General features: G+C 45.4%; 1 protein-coding gene across 2 annotated transcripts; it reads left to right on the forward strand.

The window, feature by feature from the left end:
- Window positions 1–15,127: 15,127 nt before the first annotated feature.
- GABRP (gamma-aminobutyric acid type A receptor subunit pi) lies at window positions 15,128–26,884 on the forward strand (the record flags this gene model as incomplete). Of its 2 annotated transcripts, none has more annotated exons than XM_084295036.1 (9): window positions 15,128–15,216; window positions 16,500–16,612; window positions 18,832–18,899; window positions 20,398–20,615; window positions 21,474–21,556; window positions 23,608–23,745; window positions 25,056–25,208; window positions 25,739–25,932; window positions 26,570–26,884. In XM_084295036.1, 9 exons carry the CDS (start codon window positions 15,161–15,163, stop codon window positions 26,882–26,884), a joined length of 1,338 nt encoding a protein of 445 aa, XP_084151162.1. The 2 variants fall into 2 exon arrangements, with proteins under 2 accessions (XP_084151162.1, XP_084151161.1); XM_084295035.1 differs by having other exon boundaries at window positions 15,161–15,216; window positions 16,503–16,612.
- Between the last annotated feature and the right edge of the window lie 214 nt (window positions 26,885–27,098).

Below are 27,098 nucleotides of genomic sequence, written 5' to 3' on the forward strand. Positions count from 1 at the left end.
TCGAATGTGCTGAGGCTGCAGCAGGGCACCTGGGTGCCGACGGGCCCGTGGGGACATGACTTACTGGTCAGTACTTTTCCAGTCCCACATAACTTCTTCAGGTGTGTGTGATGATGTGCCCTGACTGGAGGTGCAGCAGTAAATAGGCTATAGGGCCTTTCAGGACACCGGGCATTTTCTCTTAGTCAGATAGTTATCAGTATCACACAGAAGTAAGGTCAGCTTGTGTTTCAAAGATTTTTGGTAACAGAACTTGTTATTTTATTTGTGCCAGGCCTTGGAGCTACTTTAATACAATAACAAAACTGTAAATAATCATGAGTGAAAATGTCAGGTTTTTTCCTCCTCTTTTCCTTTTGGTTTGGTGTGGGCATTCCCTGGTACGCAGATAACGTGTCCCTGACATGTTTAAAATAATCACGAAAGACCCTGACGAGGAGCAGCCTGAAACCTGCTTTACTGCAGATGCACGAGGAGCATCGATCTGGCTCCAGCCCAGAGCTCCATGACATGCAGAAGTGGGAAGGGAGCCCTACAGGTAGCACATTCTGAGCTACGTAAATGCTGTTAAGGCTTCTAATTTTTTGAGATGCAAAACTTGAAGGAAAGCTTGCTATTTTATTTATGTTTTTAATCTCTTTAAAACATGTTCATATGCCTCTGGGAAACCTCCATCATATACACCTTTTCTCCTTTTCCTTGTTTCCACAGTGCTCAAAATCATCTCCTCCAAAGGTAAAAGCTTCAGTGAACACTGGAATAAAATGGAAGGTCTGCGTTGTGCTACCGTTCAGACTTGACTTTGAAGAGTCCAAGCTCATGTCCTCAAAAGAAAGCCCACAATTTTGGGGGGCTCTTTTACATCCCATCAAAATTCATGTTTCACCTCAAGCCCCAGTAAGTTAGCTAGAGCAATATTTCCTCATTCATAGGGTAACACTTAGCCTTTTACATTGTCCTCACTGCCATGTTGTGCTGTTAAGGGCAAAAAGCATTGCTTAATACCTTCTAACAACAATTGAGGCTATTTTTAAACACAAATATGTTTCTGTTCTGCACTGCCCATTGCTGGGGCATTTTCAGACTGCTAAGCCTTACCTCTTCTAGGTTACCAGCTGTCTTTCTCATGGCAAACCTACCACAACTATTTCATAAGCTAAATATAATGGTGAACCCATGCAAACATCAGGGTCAATTTTCAATCACATTTTGTTCTCCCCAAAGCAGAAAATGCTTGTTGCTTGGAAGTTGATCTTGGAAATCATTCAAGTGCTCTCTGAGGTTTTCAGAGATGTCCGTTCTGAGGAGATACCAAATGTGCACACGTGGGCCCGACACAGCTGACGAATGTGCGCCTGACGACTTCCCGTACTCGCTGCGCCAGAGTCAAGCAGCTGTAGGACTGAGACTTGGGGTTTAACGGTGAGCAAAAGCTTCAGGTAAGACATTTATCAGCTTTTACTCGTCTGCCGGTAGCACATATCGCTACGTTCATATCCCACGTGGATAACCTGGATCTAGCGTCTTCCACTCTCTGTAACTCCTCAGCTCAAAATTAACATAGAGCAAGAATTATTATTTTTGAATGGTGAAAATAGTACAAAAAGTCTGCATATAACCAACAGCCAGCCACTTTAGCAGCACAACACTGGATCTGTGTGTATCACTTCTCTGTGAGTGTTCGGGCTGAAATGAAATACAAGTACAGAAAGATTTCCAATTGGCTACGTCGCCACAGTGCTGTGTGAGACATGTAGAGGTACAGTGGGGTCCCTGCTGCATCCATGCCACCCCCAGGGCTTTAGGGCTGCTTCAGCAGAGGCACTGCATGGGATGAATCCCCCTGGGAAGTGCAGTCTTTTGAGAGATGAAACATAAAGCATCTGTGCAGTGTGTTCATTTAATGTGTTCATCAAACTATTTCAGCATTCTGGTTTCTTCTTGAAGCTATCTTTCCCACCTTGGAAGAAAAGGTGCTTTGTGGGGGAAGTTCTTCATTTAAAAATTAAATAAAGTTAAGCCTTCACTGCAGCTTTTATGTTTATGGTGTTCAAAACAGTTCCAAAAAGCATGTACCACCAGTGGAGATAACTTTACTTTTCATCAACGTGCAAACCAGAAACCGGTGCTTACTACAGATATCTAATTAAGTACATCTTGATCTCATCTGCTGCAAGTGTGTTTCAGACTATCAAAGGAAAAATAAGCAATTCTTTCCAACAGATCTTAATCTAGTGCCAGTTTAAATATCTGCCCAGCTTTGCTAGCTGGAGGCACTTGTTACGGACCAGATACATATCTAATAAGTGAGTGAGGAGGAAGGAATGGCATCGTGGCATGTAAGAGTTTTGGCCAAAGATTAAACCACAGTTGTGCATTAATTTGAGACAATAACAAAATAGTGTGTGCCTGAAATTGTGCCCAATTAGTTACCTGCTCCCAAACTGATTCTTGTATCTGACAAGAGGTTGTACCAACCTGTTTTTTTTAAAGCATATTCTTTATGTTTAAAATGAAGTTGGAAAGATGTGCAAGAATCTAGGCATGAACATTGGGTGCTGATGTGCACACAGATTAAAATCATGTTTTCAGGTTGCAACAGGCAGTATCATAATGGAAATAATTACATGGGGCTTGGGGTTGGGGAAAAAAAAAAAAAAACATGCCTGGTACCAGTCCAGAACCTTTTTGTTCCTACGTGAAACGTTTGTTTGGTTCCAGTACAAGCAGACTTGGCATGTTTGTCTTGTTAAGAAGAAGATGTTGTTGGTGATGGGGAGTTTGTTGTTGGCACCGATTGCTTCTCCAGGAGTAGCTGGAACCTGGCTGGTGTTTTACAGCAGATAGCTGCCTCACCACAAATGATGAGCAGTGCTGGGTAAGATTTAGCAGAGTGCTGGGCACAGGCTGCCATGGGGTTGGCTCAGGACTGCCCCGGGCTCTGGCTGCTCTTGCGGACGCATCGGCTGAGGCAACGTCACTGACAGGCGGCCGTCCCGCAGCCCCGTGCCCCTGCACCTTGCATCTCCATTCAATCTCTGCTCATAAAGTGCCCACACGTTACAAGGGCTGTAAATACTGGCTGCGAAGCAAGATGTGGCCTGTTGCTTCTGTCACACACAAGCTGGTTTCTGGAGTCGGACACCGTGCTGCTGGGGACAGCATCTGCAGGCAGCTGGTCTCACACCAAAGCTGGATGGGGAGCCTGTCCTGCCTGGGTGTGCCAGAGGGAAGAACAAATCCTGGAGGCTGCAAGTCCAAAGTAAGAGAAGCTCAGCAGCAAAGCGTGTTTCCGTTCATCCTTGTCTTTAAAGGTCGCTGGCAGATAGCACGAACAGTTATTTCCATTTTTCACATTTTGGGTAGCTAAGGCACAGAGCAGGAAGGAATTTTTCAGGCAGGAGTCCGGTTTGAGGTTGTGTTGCCTTATCATTACACCCAAGAAGAGTATACTGGTTATGATTCAGTGTTTTATTTTCTTTGTTGCTGTAGACACCGTTGTCAAGTCCCAGAGTTTGCTGTAAATAAGCCTACGGTATAAATGACATTTGTTTTTCACAATATCAGTTTTCTGCCTCCTCTCTCTATCCTGTCTTTCCAGCACTTCCTTTAGAAAAGCTACGAAGATAAGTCATGCAGTGGGTCTGACCTGATGCTTACACGCTGAGATGGGGCAGGAATACCACCGGTGTGCTGCTGCCTGGCTCCACGGTGCTGCCGTGGCCACGCTGCCACCTTGCCCTGCACACTGGGCAGCCACCCCTCTCGGCAGGTGGCAGGAGTCCGACCTTCACCTCTCTTCACAGCAAGAGTGGGTGTCTCTGTTTTGAAGCTGCCGGGAGCCCGGCGCATAGCTACCGAAAATAAATGTGGCAGGGACCGATTGATTTATCTGCGTGTTCTAGCCCAGCAATTAATTCTGCTTTTGGGAGGCAGAACCAAAGCAGCAAACATGTCGTAATGCCAGATCGGAGCTGATAATGGATTCCTCCCTTCCTCAGCCCTTCGCTAGCGCAGAGATCAGCCTATTAAGGAATAATCTCCCAGAGCATCGGGGCCGGCTCCAGCGAGGATCACCACCGGCTGCGCCGTGGCAGCGTGGAGCCCAGCCGACGGCTGGAGATGGAGCCAGAACCCACAGGTGCTGGGGCTGGGAGGGAGGAGGCAGCAGGGGCTCGGAGGGGTGGCTGCCCACCCACCGTGCTCCCGAGGGACCGCGGGGCTGCACAGAGCAGGGAAGTCACTGCTCTAGCTGTACTTTTTGCCACGTTGCTTTGAAACTTATTATCACTTATGATTTTACCCCGTGCTGTTTGCTGATGGTATCTGCATGGGTTGGCCCCAACCCCGTGAGCTGGGCAGCGGGGCCAGCACACGGTACCTGCCTCCTCGCGTTGGAGGCAGCTGCAGCTGATGGTTGCGTGCAACTGCTAAATGGGAGCTTTGTGGGGAAACCGAGGCCACCAGGGTGGTTCTGGTCTGGGAGCAGTGGTTGGGGTGTGCTGCCTACGGGCACTGCTGGATGTCTGAGGGCCCCAGGGTAGCACGGGTACAGCAGTGGGCACCTGTCCTGGTGGTGTAGGAGCAGGGGTGAGGAGGGAGTGGGCTGCATGCCCTCACCCTGCCCACACACTTGTGTGAGCTGTGGGTTACGTTTGGCCAAACCATTCAGGGTGCCAAGGAGCCAACTGAGATGCTGTTGTTGGGAGCTGCAGCACGTACCGCTCCCCAGCAGGAAGGCTTGCTTGCCTGTCAGCAGCACAGCAGCTCGCTGAGGCATCAGCCACAAGTGCAGAGTCAGTGCCTCAAAGAGGAAGCGCTAAGGAGAAAGCTGCTGCCAAGGCTGATCTCTCTGATCCTCCTGTAAAATTCCCAGTATGTACAGTGACTCTGGAGATGGCTTTTGATAGAATTTCTCTTTAGCTAAGGCAAAAGAAATAAGTTGAATCTTTGGTCTCTTTCACAAATCTTTCTGATACACTCAAGTAGAACCAACGTGGCTACTTTTTCATCCTGACTTGTCTTTTACGTGCATATTGCAGTGTGGGACTGAACTTTTGATGTAGTTTAGCATGTACAAATTGAAATGTAAGAGCTGAAAACGTTGCATCCATTTTCGAGAGATGCCCTGGTCCTGTTAAGCCAAGACCAAGAAACAGTCCTGTGAGCTCTTAACCCAGAAACAACAGGGCTCTGGTTGTCAAAGCACACGGTCTCATTAAACGGGTACCTGAGAACAGAGAAAATATAAATATTGCAGGGAAGATAAAGTCTCAGATTGTTTTCTGCAGACCTGCGTTGTCACAGGAACATGCATGTCTGCATGCTGCGTTCAGAGCTAAGGCAGATCCTTCTGGTGTTGTGATTGTCTTTCACTGCAGCACTGATCGAGATACGGCTCTTTCTGCCACAGAACGGGGCTTTGGACATACTGCAGGCAGGCAGTAACACCCAGCAGCTGACAGCAGGCAGATAACCAAGCATGGGGTACTCCTGACATCGCAGACAACCTGTCTGGGGCTGTCCCGTCCCTAAGGACAGCGCAGACAGAGCAAAGCAGGTGGTGCTCATTTGGGAAAATCAGTTCCTGAAGTGATGTGTTTATAGCAGTACAGTCGTGGAGAGAAAAGGCAACGTCTTTGGGGGTGAAACTTCTATGAAAACTCTGTGGCCAGAGATCCAAATGGTGTGAGTATGTGTAACAGGCAGCCAAGATGTTACTCTGCTGCTGCTCTGGATTCATCTCACCAGCTCCAGAATTTGTAGAAGGATGCAGAGCTGGAAAACTCTTCTTGAAACAGAGTCTGGTGTGAAATACGGCTCTAATGAAATGTGACAGTGTGGCTTTTGTGTTGCTGCAGTCAATTCATCAATATGAAGAGGGCAAACGCTTTGACAGGAGGCGTGGGATGATTAATGGGCTGCTACATGCTTCGTGTTTTGTTGAAATCAACACCACCTACTAAGGCTGGAGCTTTATTAATTGTAAAGGTTGTTAACAGTCACCCTCTGAACTCTGTGGGGTTTTTCAGGCACACGTACGTGGCCATTTGGGGCCCGCAGGCTGACAGATTCACACTGAGCCAACCGCCGCTGCGTTGGGCCTCGTGTTTTTGGTGTGCTCTGGCCTTGGCTGAAGCTTAGGTGACCTGAGACTGGGTGAGAAAACAGTAGCCCAGCAGTCCAGCCGGGTGCCTACTTTTGGCATGAAGGGCAAAGTTACACTTGGTGTTCCTTGGGTTATCTAACAGGTAACGAGCGGGTTTCTTGCAGGAGGTGGGAAAAGCAGTGTTGAAGCTTTGTGGGGCTGCTGCTGCGCCCTGAGGACGCTCTGGGCCTGGCGCAGTGCAGGCAGCACCGCGCTGCGTTTCTTTGCCAAGTTCTGGCCCCCGGGAGAGCTGCTGCCGGGCACTGCTCTGCTGCTGCCTCGGCTCCCGCTGCGCAATCCTGGTGTCCCTCCTGGCACCAACAGGACCTCACGGCTGCAGGACGTCAGCGGGGCCAAACCACCAAACCTCAGCCTTGGGGCCAAGCCTCGCCTTAGGGATCTGGATTGCCCTTAGAGGCAGGTGCTGCCGTTGGGGTTGAGCACGGGTCTGTACATTCGCAGAACTGAAAGCATAAAGCCCAGCCTAAGAAAAATGTAGCAAATTAATTTTCCAGAGACTCCCCCCTCCCTTCTGAAAGGGACGCCTTCAGTTGGGGGGGAAAAAGAAATGTCAATTTAAAACAAAAGACCAATGAATATGGTGGCCCTTCTTCTTTTGCAAGTTTAAACACCTCATCTTTCCTTAGAGAACAGCTCTAAATCATTTTATTTGCAAACCTTAAGCAGGAATTTGTATTCATGGTAAGACATTTATTGAGTTAATTTATTTAAGGCTGGGGCATAATTTCTAATAATGGAAGAGTCTCTAGGCCCAGTGAAATTGTCTCCCTGATAGGACATTAATATTTTAAGGGATTATAATGCTGTGTCAATTGATCTGTGTCTTTAAGGGAGTAGGTTAGAAGTTATTGATGAACACTCATATGAAAGATTACCTTAAATAAATCTGCTGCTCTGTAGACTGATGCCTGCCACAGGGCTGCTTTGCCACACTGACTGCAAGGTGGCTTCGGGGTCTGGGCAAATGGGGATGAAGGAAATAAGGAGGAAAAATAACGCGATCCGAGTCTATAGGGTCTCTCGGTGGCTGTATTTCCCCGTTCTTAGCAGTGGGGACCATTTACGCTGTTTGAATGATTTAAAAAGAGGAAACACCATTGTTTGTTTTATTGCTGTATAGAATGGGGTGTTGCACTATTAAAGATGGCATTGAATGGGCCTTTAAGAAGAGGTTAACGAAGGCACCGTGACCAGACCGTTTTAGGGACAGCGTGCCTGAGGGAAGGGCTGGCAGCACCCACTGCTTGGTGGCGGTGCCCTCACCCCAGGTCATGGCAGCAGCGTGGGCAAAGTGCTGGCAAGAGCCTGAAACCTGGAAGGGCACCGAGGCGCTGTCCCAGGCTGTCACCCCGCGGTGTGTTGGCTGGGGTAGCTTCTGAGGGGCCTCGTTCCTGGGAAGCACTAAATGCAGTCCTTGCAGCCAGGTGATCCCACCGTGCTGAGGCGTTAGGGTAACTCTGAAGTGCAGAGACTCCTTGCACAGACAGCTGCAGGGCTCCTGCTACGCTGCTGGGGGTGTGTTCACTGGGCTCCAGTGTAAGGTTTTATTTACTCATGTACGAGTTATTCCTCTTCATGCAATAGGCAATGTATTTATCTATTAAAACAGCAAAATTCTGCTCAGAGAAATGTTGGCAGTCTGCTTCTATGTCCATGGCAGCACTGTGGACATTGGACATCTATTGAAGAAAACTGAACTTCAGCATGGAAGGAAACGCAGTCACAAGGCAGCTTTGACTGTGCTGCCTGTAACATCAAAATAAATGTGTTAGGAAAAAATGGGCCGTGGAGGCCTTCAAGACATTACATGTCTGTTTTTTTCCCCGAAACTTACTGTGGAGAGGAGCATTTCACTGCCCTACAGAAATTCAGGCTGGTACGTACATAAGATGAATGCTCAAGTCTGAACTGTGCTCCTTGGGGCCCCATCCAATATTTTTTTTTCCTACATGCCTGTTCATCAGTGTGTTGTCAAGCCCTCGATTAATGAGCCGCTGGCAGCTCTGTTTGTCCTCACTCCCCTCCTTCGACCACGCTGGGTCCTTTCCCTGCAGCAAGGTGCTGCTCAGCTTGGCACACGGCGACACGTCTGCTTGCAGGAGCCTGATGCTCAGCGAGGACAAATTAAAAAGAAAGCGAGTCCTTCTCTTGCTCCTTTTGTCCTCCAAGAGGTCAACGAGTCCCTCCTGCTTCTCCTTGTGGAGGGATGGGCCAGGGCAGGTAGCACTCGCTCACCTAAATCACGTCGTTGCTTAATTGCCCTATGGGCCTGCCGCAGTGCACGCCTCAGCTCCACCATGGAGACTGGCCAAGGAAGTGCTGTAACAAAGCAGTTCCCCTTTGTCCTGGCTGTGGAAGATGACTGAGGAAAGCAATCCCAAAATGACCCAGCACATCTGGAGATTTCTAGTTTTACATTTACCTGTTCAGTGTTTTTTGAATCCCTGTTAGCTTGGAAGAAGCAGCTCCACGTGTTGGCTGTGGATGTTGTGGCTGTGTTTCTGCTGTAGCCTTCTGGTAAACTGACCGTGCTGACCATGCTCTTTGTCTGATATAATGGGAGATTAATTAGAAATGAAGTGTCTGATGCATCTCCTCTCAATTCATTTATCATTCTGACCCTCTAGTTCCTTTCTGTCTAAATGGCACCATCTCATTATTATCATATTCTGCTCACGTGTAAGTCTTTCCCTAATTACCTTTTGTTTCCTGTTTTGCTTTATTTACTGTTAGTGTAAGAAGATCCTCTGACCTTTATCCACTTCTTTACATGTACAGTTTGGAAGGGTGTATTTTTTTGTGTCCCACGAGGGAGTTAATGCTGTGCGTGCTTGTCTCAGCTGATAGGAACAAGAATAATTACGTCTCACATCAAATACCTGCACATACACAATGGAGGAGACTGAGCGAGCAGAAGTGCTGAGGTGGGAGGGACCGTATATATAGGGTTACTATTTCAGGGTTGGCAAGTAGAGAGCGAAATCATAGAAAGCAATGTTGCTTGGCTTGTGATCTCTGTGCCTGTTGTGAGGAGGGAAGATGAACTTTCTGCACCCAGCCCTGGATCCCTGCCTGCAGTGAGGGGCAGGTTTGCCGAATGAATGAAATCTGTGCTCTGAAATAATTGCCCAATGTGACTGAGCACATACAGCTGTGAGCTCACGAACCTGCAGCCACAGGAGACTGAAAATTGCAGGCAAGTTTAGATTACAGCTTGAGTTAAGCTATCCATTGTAGGAGAAAAAGGTGCCTCAAGCATGCTAAGTTACTGTATAAAATGGTAATGACTTAGAAGTTTTACATCCATTGTATTTGTTTAGAGTAAATGAATTGACCAGACAGAAGGCAAACGACATTTTGGAGGAAGAATTTCACGTAAGTAAATCTCAGTAACCTTCATTTTGATATGATTTAAGACTTTCTGCACGTATTTAAAGAACTCAGCCCTGCAAGCTGCAGGCAGACCTGTGTACATGCTGGGTGGGCAGATGTGAGCATAAGCTGGCACTTCTCAGAGCAGCTTGAAGGACGAGAGTTTACATCTTGAGAACATAAATGCATTACCTGGGTGTGGTTTTAACACTCTTACAAAAGGACTGAATCTAATTTTCTGTAAACTCTACTTGCATCTTGGAGTTACTTCTGATCTTCATTGGAATGAGTAAGGCAGGAATCAGGCCTGTAGCGTATGGGGGTGAGGGGGTGTCATATAGATAACAGGACTGTTTCCCCTCTCTCATACTGCTGTAAACTAAAAGGAGTACTACAGATAAGGTCAAGGCACATAAATGTGTGTGCTACTCGCAGTACCAGCACATAGAAGAGGGCTCTCTGTTTTTAAATTACCCTGGTTGGTATGTGTCATGCAGCCTGGGACTCTCTGGGGGCGGTTGCTGTTGGCCTGTCAGTGTGGGTGCTGCTGCACATTGCCCGCTGAGACCCATACGTGGGTGCTGAGGGTCTGCCCTGCACTGAAGCACAGCAAGGACTGCCTTGAACATGTGTAGGTATGCGCTACAGCCTCAGCCAGTCACCTCGGCAGTGCCTGCTTTTTCTGGAGCTGAGGTCATTTTTCATGTGATGTAATGACAGTGACATGGATGGAAAGAATCTACTTTTTTTTTTTTTTTAATTTTTTTTTTCCCAAGAGCAAAAGTTCACAGAAGTTCTTGAAGGATTTCTCTGGGTACCATAAAGTTGCCTGATCACCTGCCCGTGACTCCAGATAACCACTCAAGGCAAGTGAAAAGCAAAAAGCAGAATACAGCGGGCGGCATCCAGCCCTGAGCAGCCAGCTCTCCATGCCAGGGTCACTCCCTGCCCCAGCCAGCACGTGCCTTGCTGGGCCTGGGCTGCCACATCTGCTTCAAAGCCCACCTCCTGCTCTTCCAGGCAGACACCGGGCCAGTAATGACCTCCTGGACTTGGTCCAGTTATCAGCAAAGTGGCTGAAATTAGAGTTCTTCAAACAGAAATCAGCAGGACAAAAAAAAAACTTCAGATCAGGAAAAAGAAAAACTCAGATTTTGACAGAATACTGACACATGAAAGGCTTAAGAAAATATTCTTTGTTCTACTTTCTCTTGCTTAACACTTAAACTCTTTTCTCAATGACTTGTTTTATTCGGAAAATACTAAACGCAAAAAGATTTTAAAGCTAAAAGGTTAGAAAGTTCATTTTGATATTACCCACTTGCCGGTACTGGTGCTGTTTGCAGGTCCTCCAACCCCCTTTTTCTTGCACCCACCTCTTCTGTCTCCTTTTGTCCTGGCCAGCTGAGGTCTGAGCTCCTGTATCTGCTGGCACATGACAGCATCCCACTAACTTTTTAGTTCTGTAACAATAGGATTGATTTTGTTTAATTTGATTGTAGTGTCAAGTAACTTAGAGTTTCCAGTAAGAGTGGCTTGCAGAAAAATACAACACACAATTGTTTTCCTGTTAATTCTGCTTTCTTCTTTGTAGCAGCTCCATGTTTTCTCCCGGGCTCCCAAAATAGATTCTTAACATGAAAAATTTAAAAAATTAAAACTTTGTTCTGGGAAGAACAAATTTTCAAGTTAAAAACAACAAGCAGAAACAATTATTTCATGTTAAACTTTGAATCTGAGGAACTTGAGAGGTAAATCACTTTGAATGAACTGAAACTGAAAGCTTTTCATGATTTGTTTGGTCAGTAAGTTAAAATTTGAACAGCTCTCAATCATGAGAATGCACAACTCCTGCAGCAGCTGTGAGAGAGCAGGTCATGCCATGAACCTTTCCTTACAGAAGCCACTGCCCACTCACATCCCCCAAGCAGGCATCTCTCAGGATCCGACAGCTGCTCGTAACTCAGGCTGGGCAGGGCAAAGAAGGAAATAAATAAATTTGGCTTCAGTCACTCAAAACCATGCCTAGATAAACGTGCTGACCTTGATGTGAATTCTTGGTTTCTACAAAGCCAGTTAGGTCTGATCCCAGGGTACGTGATGCTGTTTGCTTTGTGCATCAGACTGTAATTGTGTTTAGCAACTGCATTTGTGCCAGTGGCCAAAGAAAGCTCAGCACGGGATGGTGCAGCCACGTGGCAGTTGTGAAGCTGGAAACTCCCGGTGGTGGTGGTACAGTGATGCCTTTCCCTGGAACATTAATCCCATGAGAGAATACAGGGAACAAAAAGGCAGTCGCTGGCTGTCCGGCCTGTGTGTGCAGCACAGTTCCCATCTGTTGCCTGCGTTTACCACAGACGGGCAAAAGAGGTGCTGAAACTGCTGCCTGGGTTGCACTCTGGGGTTTTCTCCAGGAGAGCAAAGGCAAAGCCAAATGATCCACGTCTTTCTGTGCCCAAGACAGAAGAGTCCTGACAGGACGTGCCTCAAACCTTGGCCTGGGAATGAAAGCCCGGGAGTGAAAATGGCTGTCCTGACATTTCAGATGTGGGCTCGCTTGTGTTTGGTTCTGGCAGGCTGAGGCTTCAGGTGCGAGGGTGTCCGGGTGCTGCAGGGTCTGTGTGGGGAGCACAGGGGAAGGACACGGGGTGCCCTTGGGCTGCCAGCAGCACGAGCTGCTTGTCACGGCGTTTCCTGCGGAGCGAAGGAAATGCAACAGGCAGGTTATGCCCAAGTTCATCAGGAAAAATTTTCCTTTGTGTTATAAATAGAGGCAGCACCTAAATGGGCAGAGTAAATGCAATGTTTTTATTTCTGCATTTATTTCTTCTGTCTTCCCTCAACAGCTTTTATTCTCTGCACGTGTGCCTGGGTGGCAGCTTCTGCAGTTTGTAGCAGTGTGGCTCGAGGAAACCTTGTGAATTGCCACCTGACACTTAGCAGCTGATCACATCAGGCTGCTTTTCTGGGTGGCTTTCTAGATCCTTGCAACAGCTTCCTCCTTTTGCCTGGCGTTGGGATGCCATTTGCCACGAGGGTATCAGAGAACATGCTCATCTGCTGCTCTGAGTGAGACGCAGGCGGTGCTCCCAGCTGTGAGGTGGGAGGCAACGCGGGGCTGCGCTGTGCTGCTGGGTGTGCAGGAGCCCGGCACCAAGGGTGACATGGGCAGCAGCACAGAGGAGCCTGGATACCTCTTGGGGCCCCATCAGGTGGCGGCGTACCTTTGTTACCTCTCGCTCTGTTCCCTATGAACAGAATTACTGCACCTGCCAGTGGCTTTCCTCCTCTCGTGTTTTCACTCCTCTCAGCCCTTCAAAGTTAGGGGATGGAGCAGATCTGCTTTCATTCTTGGGCTTCAACAAAAAGCACAGTCTCACAGTTTTGGCACACTTCTCTCTAGCTATTTCAATAAATAGCTAAGAAATGCTTTGGTTATATTCAGTTCTGGGCACTGCTGTCACCTTTTTCTTGCCATTGAGTACTTCAGGATGCTGAGTTTCTAGCTCTCGGGTACTTACAGAGCACCCTTTCACTGCCTCCCAGCCTTTGATATACTTCTCTTCACAGCCGTGCTCTGAAGAAGGAGAAAAGATTTTCCTTGTTCTGTGGAGAATTAGCAGAGGCACAGAGAAATGGAGATTGTTTAGCTCAGGTCTGTGGCAGCAGCAGCAGCTATAAATTTATCCAAGTTGCTTTGTTTCCGCTGTCTTTACTAGATAGCACGTTGCACTGTGTGTTTCATTTTGGCTAACTGGTGGCACAACAGGGTTGTTAAGACAACTTTTTACTACTTATGAGGTCTCCATCCACTAGCCATCAAAATAAGTAGAGTTTGGCTTGCTTTCTTCAAAATAAGGTCTTAGTAACTAGGATCAGATGCAATAAAATTGTTCAGACACCAATGCACAAAAATGCGAGCAACCACAGCTCCTTTGCGAAATGGATGTTAATGAAGGGTCCTTCAGCTGAAATTCATAAATTTCCATATTTTGACCAAATGCTACTTTATAGCATTATCCTTTCTGTCTTAAGTTCTTTTAATGGGACTGATTCTTCTTTCTCATCAAAATTGTGGCCTTATGCTGTGTAAGCAGGCAGATGATTTCTCTAGCCCGATATGATTGTTATAGCAAGGAGCCCTTGGTAACATCTGGAAGCATCTGAACACCATGTTCAGGCAGAAAGCAAAAAGGCTTGTTAGGAATTTGGACATTAGATAGATATTACAGCATATTTCATTTTGAAAAGCTTCCTGTCTTTCTGCAGTGGGATTCTCATTGCAAGGCCCTGCATTTGTGGTGCCTGAATGCTCAGGTATTTTCACTGGCTCTGCGTGGGCAAAGACGTCCCGCTCCCCTGGAGCACTGCTGTCCCACAGCACAGCACCAGAGCTGCACAACGAGCTGACAGGGCAGCGTGTCCTCTGGGCAGTGACGAACTACCCCCACAGGAAGGACCTAACCCAAGCAGAAAATGCCTCGTACTCGGGTTACTGTGGAACAGCCGAGCTTGAAGCTGAAGTGCTCACTGCCGTGCATGATGAGGAAGACACAGAATCTGAACCTGTGATTGTGCTTTCACCAGTGTCGGGGCACAGGGACTAATGACTCACATTGTCATTCCCAATTTGTAATGGTACAATCAGGAGGAAAGCTCCTGCCCATCCGAGAATGACGGTGCTTTGCCAGTATCTGCAGGTCTCTGACACACAGGGTACATGTCAAGTAACAGTGGAGCAGGTCAAGCAGCTCAGTATCTCCAGTATCCTCACCAGCCCATTCCTGCAGCAGCTTGCTGTGGGAACACCAACAGGCGAGTGGCAGAGCTGTTGGTGCCCCCAGTAAGATGTGTGACTGCAGCACTTCAGGCAGAGCAGCGGTGCTGAGCGGCGCAGAGTCTGGGGAGTGTTCCCATCGTGGTGCCAGCTCCAAGGCCAGCACAAGCTTGTGGGAGTCTCAGGCTAGAAGCCAGGATTCGGTTCCACTCCCAGAAAAGTCAACGAAACCCATTTGAAATAGAATGATTTCATCCTGTACTGCATGCTGAGTGACTTGCCAACATTACTATTAATAGCGTGGGTTTACCCCAGGTACGAGCTAATGGAGTGCAAAGCTACAACATTTCTGGGTAGGTGATTAGTGGAGCATGCAACCATGAGATGCTGAATCTGTCATATGGGAAGGATTTCACATGGCTTCAGAGTGCGATTAGCTTTAGGAACTTCCTAAATACTTCTCTATTTAATAAATCTTTTCTCTATGGTGTTACTCTCAACATTAGCTAATCACCAACCCATGCTGAAAGAAAATCCCCTTCTAAAACAAAGCGGTAGCTAAAATCTGATCGCCCTGTGAAGGACCTTAGGAGCTGAGTTGTCACTAGTGTCTTTTACCTGGTAAGTGTTAAGATAGCATGGTGCTGAAAAATGACACAAGCTAGAAAGAAAGGGCAGGTGTCACGATGTGCTGAGAAAGTTCAGTGTCATTGTGGGGTTCTGTCTCTGTGCAGCATTTCTTCTCCCTGTCCACTTCCCTTAAAACAGTTTTCCTTAAACCACAAAATTTTAATTTTCTATTTCACAGAAGAGCAGCGCAAATACTGAAATAATCTCCAGAGATGTTCTGCAGATATTTTTGCTTCTTCAGTCTTTGGCTTTTCCTCCCAACCCAAAGGTAACTGGAGTGTTTATTTTGCTGTACAGGTCATCTGAATTGTGTTTAATATAAATAATGTGGCCAAAAAGGAAATTATGCATCCAGTTTTCCAGCCCATCCAAAGAAAGCTGGGTGCTCAAACAGCAACCTGCACAGGTCCCCAAAATACAATCTGTGTGTTGACAGCGCAACTCCTTTTTCCCTGTTCAAGAGCAGGAAAGTCTGCTGGTTTTGCTGGAAACGCCTCCCCCCATGCCTCCCAGCTGAGTTATTGCCATCCCTGGACTGTGTTCAAGTCCTAAAGGCTCTCACACAGTTTATGCTAAGCAGTAGCTGCTCAGTTCTGCTGTTAGGTTTTGGTCTAAAACCTGCAGCAAATCTCCAAGGACTATTAACTCAGCTTTAAAGCAGTTTGAGACTGGGGAGAGAGACGGCTCCTCCTTCAGCCCTTCACAGAGCACTAACAAACTCAACAGGTCACTCACGTTTCCATCAAGTGAGCACATGAACACAGTGCCCGGGGACACTGCACCATAAAATTCACCTTTTCATGGTCCCCAAATCCTGTTTCTCTAGCCTATTGATATGATGGTACAGCTCTGTGAACCTCACAATGCCAGGTACTAGCTGTATTGTCTGTCCACAAAACGTTAATTTTGACCTTGTAATAGTAAATTGGGGTTGAACCCTCTGTGTGCACAGAGTTGGGGAAGTCAAGCTCACAAAACTTTCCTCGTGTCTATGAGGTGCTCGCTGCCTTACCTCTCCCCTTCCAACATACTCGGGGATTTTACTCCTGATGGTAGCTGTAGAGATGCTGCCTGACACTAACAAATGAGGTTGAAAGCTTGTTTAGGGTAACAGTGATTAGGAGGGAGGAGCTGTTGGGCGGTAAGATTTGTCTCAGGCTGTCATAAGCAGGAGGAAAAAAATGAAATGTTCTGTATATACATTTTATGAGGGGGAATGGGAAGGGAGAGATTACGGGTGATTAGTAACTCAGTGATATACTGACCTTGCTTGACTTCTCTGGGACATTTAAAGAATGACCTTATGCCACGGTGTCTGAACCCTGTGGTTACTTGTTGAGGTAATTTGCTATATTCCTATCCCTTTAAGGTTTTAATTATTCAGCCAAGTTAAGTAATGTGACTAAGTGCTCATGATTTCAATTAGTTACTTATTTTTAGTAAGCATTTTATGCAGTTTGATTGTTTGAGCACAAGCTGGGAAAGCAGCTGCACACCTGCTGTGCCCAGTGTGCTTGGCCCCATGTAACAGGACGTTATTTGTGTCCCCAGGAGGTGCTCGCTGGGTCATGCATCCAACCTGGGCGGCAGCGACACAACATCCCTCCCTGGATTTGAGAACCTCACCGTGGGATACAACAAATATCTCAGGCCCTACTTTGGTGGTACGTTGGCTCTCTGCATTTCATTGTTTGAAGAATGGTCTGTAATGAGGAGGGGTGAACATGCTCTCAGCTTTCATTAGCATGCCCCAGTTTAAAAGGTTGTGTCCCTTTTAAATTAGTTTGTAACCAAAGCTGCCCTCCTCCCTGTGCATCCAGTGGTGTCTTGAATATGTTGTGCGCACGTGCAGGGCATGAGAATGTGTCCATCTATGAAGAACGTGGAATTTATAAAAACTTCAGCACCCCTGTGAAAGATCTGACAGTAAATAAATTCTGCACTAATTGTGCATGCTTTTGCTTAGGGCCTACCCCTTGTGATTTTCTGCTTTATTTTTGTGCATGTACATTTATTTAGTAGACAGCGAGGAATAAGTCATTCTCCTTTCCAGAAATAATGCCTTTTTGACAAGTGCTTTCACTTCACACTGGGATGCAAACTAAACCTGCTTTAAACCCTTGTGAAACTCCAGATAGTGAGCACCTGGAGGACAGTCAGTTATTTAGGAACTCACCTGAGGCTGTTGTCTGGCTTAGGTGTCAGGTCTCCCACCTCCCAGATAAATGCTGCAACCACTTGGAGTAACGGGTTTCAGAATGGCAGTCAGAACCTGAAAAATATTGATTAAAGCTTAAAAAAAAGCTATGAGAATTTTGATCAATTCTGCTTGTCTGCCAGAAGCTGTTACTGAAACAAAGCTCAGTAGAAAAATTCCCCATCAGCTTCCTCTAGGAGCTGCATGTTTTTCCACTGTAGCTCCTGCAGACTGACCTGCTGCTGCTGGCAGCTTTGAGCCCCTTCCTTTTTTCTGACCATGGTGATAAATTTCCGGGACAAGACAGAGTTTAGCAGCTTGTTATACCCAAAACGTCTCATGCAGGAATAGAAAAGCTTTATTAGAGCCCATCATATAAGTGAGCAGATGCTTCTAAATTGCTTAACAGCCATCTATGCCAGACTATGCTTACTATAACCATTAAACAAAAGTGGTTGTAACTCATGTTTGACCTCCTCCAGCATCCCCAAGTCCTCACAGTTCCACCCTCTGGTCATTAATTTTAGTAGCAAGTGTCTAAATATCTAAAAACAAGATGGAAGTATGTAAATGACAGCTACCTGAAACAATATGTATCTTAAGTAAATGAAATACATTGTGGAGTATGGAACACTTCAAAAAACAACAAAACCACAAACCCTTCTAACTTGGAAAGAGATTTAGAAGCAAGTATCCTGTAGTCTTCCCTACAGGTGACTTAGAGATGATGAAAAGGAGTTTCAGCAAGTCCCACAAAGATGGCTCTGCTGTGTTACCACCTGGGCAGAGGGCAGTCGTGGAAAGCACCAGGCCCTACTGCTAGTAGCTCTGTGTGCAGCAGCACAGCAGGGACCTTGTGCTCCAGGGGACAGGCTCAGATCTGTGGGCCCCAAAGTCATGCTGGAGCCGCTGGGATTAAATAAATGGGGCCCAACCTAAAGGACAATCTGTGTCTTTCTGCTTGTATAATAATGACCCTCTTTCAGAGCCACCTGTTCACCCAGCCCATTGCAGGACCTGGTGAGTGCTCTCCAGTCATTTCCTGGGGAGCAGCTGCCCTCTTGTGGTGGATTTTAAGAGTTAAAAATAGAAAATAGGGGCTAAGTACCAAGATTAGGATTTGAAGGTTGAAAATTTGCTCGTAAATAAAACAGCAGTGTAACAAAAAGGCCAAGGCTGTTGCATTTCTCGTTTGTAACCCAGTATGTGGTCTCAGGAATCGCTGAATTTTTCTGACTCTTGGTTTTCCTCGCTGAGGAACAGGGATGCTGGTGGACACCTGCTTGTGGAGAGTCCTCAGAGAGCTGCATGTGTGAAACAAATTGTGCAGTGCTTGCTGTTCCTCCACTGTGCAAACATTGTGCACTGGGTAACAAGGAATAAACTGGCTTTGGCTTCCCGTTGGCAAATGCCACTGAAATGGTCCTCATTTAAACGGCTAATGGCGATGGATATTTGCTGTCTGGTACCATCACCAAATACAGAACTCCATTTCCCTAACAGCAACAGCTTCATTTTGGACGATAAAGTCATTTGTGAGCATAGTGCTTGGAAACTGTGTCTAGCCCTTTGGGCTTCTGCAGTTTTAGAGATAATGTCGTGTGTGTGGGAAGCTGGAAACAGCGCCCACACTGCGGCATCCTGACCAGTTCTGTTCTCTGCTTAAGCTTTCCTTTCCCTCCCCAGGAGAACCTGTTCAAATCGCAATGAGCCTGGACATTGCCAGTATTTCTAGCATATCGGAGAGTGACATGGTAAGGGAAATAATTTGTGTTTTGTAAGAGAGGAGAATGGGATCTGCCTGAGAGACTCGTTATGTTACCATATGTTCAGCACAGAAACTGTCATATTCCAGCTGCTTTACTTGCCTGTGTCTGACCACTTTCAGGGGTGTGAGGAAAAGAAGGCTCAGTTATGGTTGTAGACTACATAGATGCTATAATAATGTGGGCTTCTAAGTAAAAAGTGATGACCCCAAAAGTCCTACTGGTTTATAAAAATCAAAATAACAGCAACAACAAAACCACCTGAGTGCCTCTTGGAAATTTCCTCTCCCTTCCTTTTCCTCCACATAGCAGCCCTCTGTGTGGGGTAGGGTTGGCCTCGGTTGGACATGCTGGTGCTGTATGAAGACAGCCAGCGTCTCTCCTCAGGGAAGATAAATGAGGTTTTGAGCTGAGACAGGCTGAGGCTCAACGGACTGGTCACCCCCCCTGGAAAAAAAGTAACAACAATTTTCAAATGTGCAGAGACCATCTTCCCACCACTGATGAGTCTGGTTCCTTCCACTTCTGGTTACAGCTTGATTTCAAACATTGCTGAGGATTCCTCATTCAGGTTAAAGCTCCTTTTCTGTTAAACCATCCTACAAATTACAGATTAAATGAAACAGAACTGCAGTGTCCACCACAAACAAGCAATGTATCTGTGGTAAAACACAGCAGATTCATGCTGTTACACAAACACCAGGCCTTCTGAAATTAAAAGGCGTTATTGGTTGTATTTACTGCATCTGTAAGGAGGGAAGCAAAATAATACAACAGAGTCCTGTCTCTGTCCAGGAGGCTCTTTAGAGCAGAGCACTGCATGTTCTTTTATGGTGGGGCAACATACAAGTGCTTCAGACACTGCAGATAGATCTTGGTAGGCTAAATTCAAGCCAAATTAATCACTTCAATTCAAAGTCCTGTTTAAAAAAAAAAAAAAAAAAAAAAAAAAAAGTTTGACCTTACTTATCAAATAACAGTTTGGATTTTTTTTAACCTTTATTTCTTCCAGATGTCTCTCTCATTATGTATGTAACACACATATAATTTTCCAGCTCTAGACAATGGTTGGTTTTTAATATCAGTGACTTGCTGAGTGGCCTCAAATCTTCACTTCCCATCTGTTTTCTTACCTGCAAAACAGGCACAGAAATATCAATTACAATAACTGCTCATTTCAAAATAAAAATAATTTTAAAACCACAATGAAATAAAACTGAAGCACTGTGAATATAATCTCTAGTTCTCATACAGAACACATCAGAGTTCTTATATATACTTATTTCCCATTAGTATATGGGAAATGTAATACAATAAATAAAACAATGATGAAGATCTGTTGGTTTTACTGCAATGCATTTGGTGCTGAGCTTTGACGGGTTGAACAGCTGTGAGTTCTGCATCTTGTCACACATGGCATGTACCTGCAGTTTATGCCATGCAGGTGTTCTGGATGCTCAGCCTCCTTTTTTTCTCTCTTCCCCAGGATTACACAGCTACCATATATTTGCGGCAGCGCTGGACAGATCCCCGGTTAGTCTTCCATGGCAACAAGAGCTTCACGCTGGATGCCCGCCTGGTGGAATTGCTCTGGGTACCAGACACATACATCGTGGAGTCAAAAAGGTCCTTCCTGCATGATGTCACTGTGGGCAACCGCCTCATAAGATTGTTCTCTAATGGTACCATCCTGTATGCCTTAAGGTAAATCAACCTTTGCCTTCACTGGTGGCAGTGGTTCAGAATAGATTTCCAGAATTATGCTAGACAGGAGCAGATAGCAACTGTCAGAGGTAACGATGAGCTTGGGGCCAACAAGCCAACTGTGACAGTACTCTCCTGATCTGGTACCCACAGTCCTGGCCACCTGGAAACTCCTGCCGAGGATCAGGCAGGATTCCACAACATGACACGTGCTGCGTAGAGCAGGGTCTGCTCAGAAAGCTCCCAAGTTCGGATGTTATGTGGGACAAGGCAAGTAGAGTCACATGGAGGCTGGAGAGGAAGGGAGAGAGGACAGCTTAACAGTAAAAGTTTAACTGTTGGTGTGGAATTACTTCCTTATCCAGTGCCACGCAGCCATCATTTCTTACCTTTAGCAAAAAGCGCACGTGTGTGTGCGCTGCAGAAATGCGCAGAGTGATGTGTTAGCAAGCCTCAGATCTTCCTAGCTAGATGTAACGGAGCGTGTCTCAGTCACCTTCAATGCAAGCAAGCTGCTATAAGCAGACTCGTTCACCCTCCCCATCAAAGCAAGCTAAGGTTTATGCACCATTAGGTGCTGTGCCTCAGGTGCCAAGGGGTAACTTGTTAAACATGTTAATCTGCACTGAGGCTCCCACCACAGCAAGGCAAAAATCCTCCTTCAGTTAGATTTTCATCAGTATGGCTGTAGAGAGCATATCTTAAGGAGGGTTCTCTCTGACTGTAGCATTCCTTTCATTTTATAGGTCAAAATTTTCTAAACGGAACAGGATCCTCGTGGTCTAGTAAGCTATGAGAAATAGAAATATTCTGTTACATGCTTTTATTGCAACTTTAGAGTTCTTTCTCTTCTTACAGAATCACTACTACTGTTGCTTGTAACATGGACCTGTCAAAATATCCTATGGACACACAAACATGCAAACTGCAGCTAGAGAGCTGTAAGTATAACACTCCAGGGGAAAAAAAAAAAAAAAAAAAAGACTTTAAATTTGTTTATTCAAAGACTAATGTATGTAAGTATGCATCTTGAATATTTCAATATTAAAATATTGAATATATCTTGAATATTTGTATTTATCATGGTGGCCTAATGATAATGGTCAAAAGAAAACAAATTTGTTTGATCATTTTTCAAATGCTTGTGTTGTAATCCACAGTTTCAAGTTTTTTCTGTCACTATGAAATTTATATTTAGGAAAAAAAAAAAAAAAGGTAATAAATAGTATCTTCATCAAAGAGTAAATTAAATAGTTCAGTTCTGTACAGAAAGGGTTAAGTAGTAACTGCTAGGTTTCCAAATTTGGTCCTTTTTGCACACAACTTCAAAAGCAACTTGTGGGGATAAGTGCATGGGATGGAGTAGAGAACAACTTCACACATTTTACCTTAAACCTGCTGCATCTCCCAAACCAATCCAGCCCTGTCTGTGAGAACAGGAGGAGTCTCAGGCTTGGAAGCCTCAAAAAAAAAAAAAAAAAAAAAAAAAAAAAAAAAGGAACAGTCAGGGAATTCTGCTCCTAAATTAAACATTTGTCTACAGAAAAGTTGGCTGAGAGCTGGTAACAGGTAAATGCACAGACCCCAAGAAAAGCTAGGGTACTACACGGCTTTTACACAGGAGCTCAGCAAGAACAGTGCTGCTGTTACGTCGCTGTGAAGCTCCCCAACAAGCAAGCTCCCTTCTCCTGCTTTGTGTCACAAAAAGCAACATCTACGATCTCAGAGCTGAAAAGACCAGATTAAACTTCTCGGGTTGCAGCATGAGGCACCTAAGGAAGCACATATTATTTTCACATTAAAATCATATTAGTTCACTATGGTTAACTTTATTACGAAGGATAGCTCCTGAAATAATAATGATTGGCCTCTTCTGCTAAAGCATAGCTTGTTTGGGCCTGCTTTAAAAGTGATTGGGTCCTACATCATGCTCACTTGCTGTATAATTCCAATGAAATTACATGCACATTGCCCACTGGAGGTTTCATTAGGATAAGTGCCCAGAAATAATGCTATTTAAATATATGCCAGATGAATTAACAACAATCTATCATTTATTATAAAATTTTCCAGAGTAACCACAATTTATAAAACTGTTTAGAAACTTCGAAAAGTCACATGCTTAGGATTCTACGCAGGGATTCGTACCCTGGACACCTAATTTACGAGTTCATCATACTCAAACTCTGATAATTTGTGTCTAATAAGAAAACACAATTAGATAAAAATAGAGCCGCAACTGCATCTGATTCCTTCTACCAGGATGAACAGGTCATTATCAGCATAAACGTGTCCCTGCTCGTTTTCTCAAAGAATGGCACTTAATAAAAGGATCAAATTAGTGAGATTGATGGGCTTATTTACTAAATTAAGTGAAAATTTTGAAGTGAATGGCTAGCTGGTGACACAGTACAAGCTTTATCCCTCACATTGAAGTATCCTGTAGTCCAACCTGAGGTCACGGAGTGCCATCATTTACATGCCTGGTGGTAATTTCTCAGCTAGCACACGTGGAGGTCACTGATCACTGCTTGAGCTGTTGGTCTCATCTGTCCCATTGATTTGGGGCAGGAATTCAGGGTTGCCTAAACATTGGATGTGTTTGTGTGTCACCTTGCGTGACTGAAGAATATGCTCAAGGGTTGAGCACTGCAGCAGCTCTATCCTGCAGTGTGTAACTGATCTGGGGATGGCAGGAATATTAAATTATCTTCAAAAAATGTGAAAACATTTTAAAATTGGAATACCCAATACAAATGATTGAAACGGGTTCTTTGCATCACTTGCAGTGATCCATGTTCCCAGCCAAATCTGAACTAGCAGACTGAAAATAGAGCAATGAAAATTCCCCTGATGGTGTGACATGGAAAGAGGGCTTTTGTCCAGCCCAGGCTGCAGAGGTGCCATTTCTGCTCCTAGCCAGGAGGCAGGGCACAGCAACACCTGGCAGTTATTGGCTCACCACAGTAACACGGCTCTCTGTTCTCTGTAGGGGGATATGATGAAAATGATGTCACCTTTACATGGCTGAGAGGAAACGACTCTGTCCATGGCATAGAAAGGCTGCGGCTCTCTCAGTACACGGTGGAACGTTACTACACCCTGGTCTCGAAGTCACAGCAGGAGACAGGTAAAGCAGTGAAAGAGAAAAGCAGGTAAAGCTCTCTTAAGGATCTCCCCTCGCACCTCCTTCCTTCTATGGACCTCTATCTTTTGACTCAAGAAGCCTGAATCAAGGAACTCTCGAGCAAATCTCACAAAGAGAGACAGACAGAAAGACAGTAAAATCCAACTTGCAATCGGGCATTCTGTAGGATGGAAGCCATGGAACGATGGATCTTTTAATATACTGTATTCACTTAATCTGTCATGTTTTTTTCCTTAAATTCTCTATTTCTTTCTCTACACACACCTGAATATACTCCCTTCCCTCCTCGCAGGTCTGCAGTCTATAAATACTGCAAGGAGCCGTGTTTACAGTGACTGGGAGTAAAATTAGCTTTCTAAATATACTTTTCTTTTTTTTTCCTAAATGACAGTTCTGTCGTGTTTTTGATGGATTAAGATCCCTCTGTTCATCAGAATTCAACATCCTTTTAATTTTCAGCATAAATACTCTTCTATCACTATGGAAAGGGACAAATCTTCCTTAGAATGATCAGGTTTTAAGAATAATCATGTTTTGTTGTTTACTGTAGTGTACACAGCCCAAGAACAACACGGTTTTTGTTTCTACACTTCAAAGGGATCTATTGTTTAAGCAGCAGAAATATCTCCTGAAAATACTTGCAATCCAGCCCCTGAACGCTTATGTCACTATAATGACAAACTGATTTTTAAAAATGGACTGAATTTTTTTAGAGTATACAAAGATCAGTTACCAAAGATCACAAATTACTAATGAATACACGGAATATAAATCCCTGTGATGATAAGATGCTGAGATGCTTTGGGACATGAGCCAAAGCCTGCTGAAATCAAAAGAAAATCTTGTGTTTATTTCTCAGCCATCAGATAAGAATGAATTTGGCAGTGCCTCTTCAAAGTGGGTCTTGGGAAAAAATGCATTGTGCTGAAAAAGAGAATCAAAGAAAGTATCGGCTCATCCCCATCCTGAGCTACAATGCTAGAATAAAATATTCCCACTGTGGATTAAGTTCTGCAGCCCCACTGCAGGCCACACATTGCATCTCCTGCCAGCCACCTCTGTGTATATGTACAGACATACAGATGTTTGTGTATACATCCTTTGTCTAGGATATGTTAGATATGAAAGGTTTCTGAGGCAAGAAGTCAAGCTTTTGTAAGTAATGCATCTGCCATTTCAGTGAGGCTCTGCTGATGTCCATCAGCTGAAGGTCTGGTGCTGGGGGGTCCTGATTTCAGTTTGAGGGTCCTTGAGAATCTCACGTTTGCTGTGTTTCTCCCTTTGGTGAACAGGCAGTTACCCACGACTGATCCTGCAGTTTGAGCTGAGAAGAAACATCCTTTATTTCATTTTGGAGACCTATGTGCCATCTACTCTGCTTGTCATGTTGTCCTGGGTTTCTTTTTGGATCACCCTGGATTCAGTGCCTGCCCGGACCTGCATTGGTGAGTTGCTGCCTGAGGGAGGGAGAAGAGTTCGGCAGGGAAGGGGAGCCTCCATGGCAGGGCAGATGGCAGTTTTCTCGAGTTCTCTGCTGCTGCTCACGTTCTGCTTTTACTGGTGGCAGGGCTAGGTTAGCGGCAGGAAGCGTGGAAGAGATTCGGTGCCTGGCGTACTTGCCCCCTGCAGAGCTGAGTAGGGCCAAGGCTCCTGTTAGCCTCGCAGTGGAGGACAGAGCACACATTCCTTGTTACAGGCTTTGGTGGAGGGAGATTTTTATTTGCATTTTAATTGAAAGTATAAAAAGTATGAGCCAGTTGTTAAAGGCATGGAGAGCCTCTGCAAAGCTAGTAGTCAGTGCTACAACAGCAATTCAGCTGACAGATGATTTGGATCTCCTAAATGGTGCTGCGCTGTTTTTGTATAGCAGCAGCGGGTGACACCGTGTACCCTCTGTTGGGTATGTGGACAGAGGACAGGCCAAGTCTTTCCCTAAGTGTCTGTAAGAGAAGGTCTGTCCTTTTTGCTTTCCAAGGTGTAACAACAGTGCTTTCCATGACTACTCTGATGATCGGCTCACGAAGTTCACTCTCAAAAACCAACTGCTTCATTAAGGCCATTGATGTTTACCTTGGCATCTGCTTCAGCTTCATCTTTGGTGCCCTGGTGGAATATGCAGTGGCTCACTACAGCTCCTCACAGAAATGTACAGTGAAAACACCTCAGGAGGTAATGTCTGACCTACCTTCATAAAACTAGTTATCTCGGATCAACACTAATTAGTCCTTCATTAACTGAATAAGACCAGTAGTCTTCCTGCTATGGGCACCGTTAACAGCTGCTTCTCCTAATTGTCACTAAACGTATGGGTTTTTTGTGCTACAAATGCCATAGCAGTGATCACAAATAGCCCTAGATCCACAGTGAATTGTTCAAAGTGATTTGCTTCAGTGGCAGAAATTAAATATTCCAGTATGACTGTAGCTTGGTCGTCATCAAGGGTCCAAATCCTGTCAGGAGGAGGAGAACTATCCCACATCCCTGGTGAGTTCCTCACCTGGTTACCGTGCAGACATGAGGGCAGCCTGATGCCTTGCTGAACAGTGGGTTGCTCAGTGACATCAAGAATGAGACTTGTTCAAAGAACTCAAGATCTCTATAAATACAGTATGGAAACAGGCACCTCTGGGACTTGGGCACTTTCAAAATTAGGCAGCAGCGGGAAGGCCGGTTTGCACACTGTTTTTTTGGTGAATATGCATGAAGCATTGTGCTTGTATCTTCATCCGTACGGTCTCTTAATGGATAAGCACTCTTCTTCTATAGGGGAGGCCAAACCCTGTAACTGAATGCTCTTGTTTCTTAGGGGCCTGCAAATGAACTCACTAAAGAAATGGAAGAAGTCAACATCGCTAACATCTTCAACAGCTCCATCGCCAGCTACAAGCGGAAAATCAGTTTTACAAGTATTGAGATTTCGAGTGACAATATTAACTGCAGTGACTTGACCATGAAAACTCATGAGAAAATCAAACGTGTCTTGAGAAACAAAATGCACAGAATTATTGGTTATTTCACAATTCAGAACCCCAGCAATGTGGACCACTACTCCAAATTGCTTTTTCCATTGTTTTTTATGTTGGTCAATGTGTTTTATTGGGCTTATTATTTATATTTTTAGTAGAAACAGATTGCGTTGTTCTCCCACTCTGGTGGGAGAGGGATCCTGCCAGCGAGCCTCTAGGTATCTGACCTCAGTGAATCTGCCGTGGACAAAATGCTCTGTTGTGATTCCTGAGGTACGGAGCAGAACAGCGCGTGGGGTACGTTAGATGCAAAGCCTTCGTGCTCCAGCAGTAGCAACACTGACGCTGGACACTTGCTTGTTCAGCTGA

The sequence above is a fragment of the Netta rufina genome, assembly GCF_964035555.1.
Source record: "Netta rufina genome assembly, chromosome: 14".
Taxonomy (NCBI): Eukaryota; Metazoa; Chordata; class Aves; order Anseriformes; family Anatidae; genus Netta; species Netta rufina.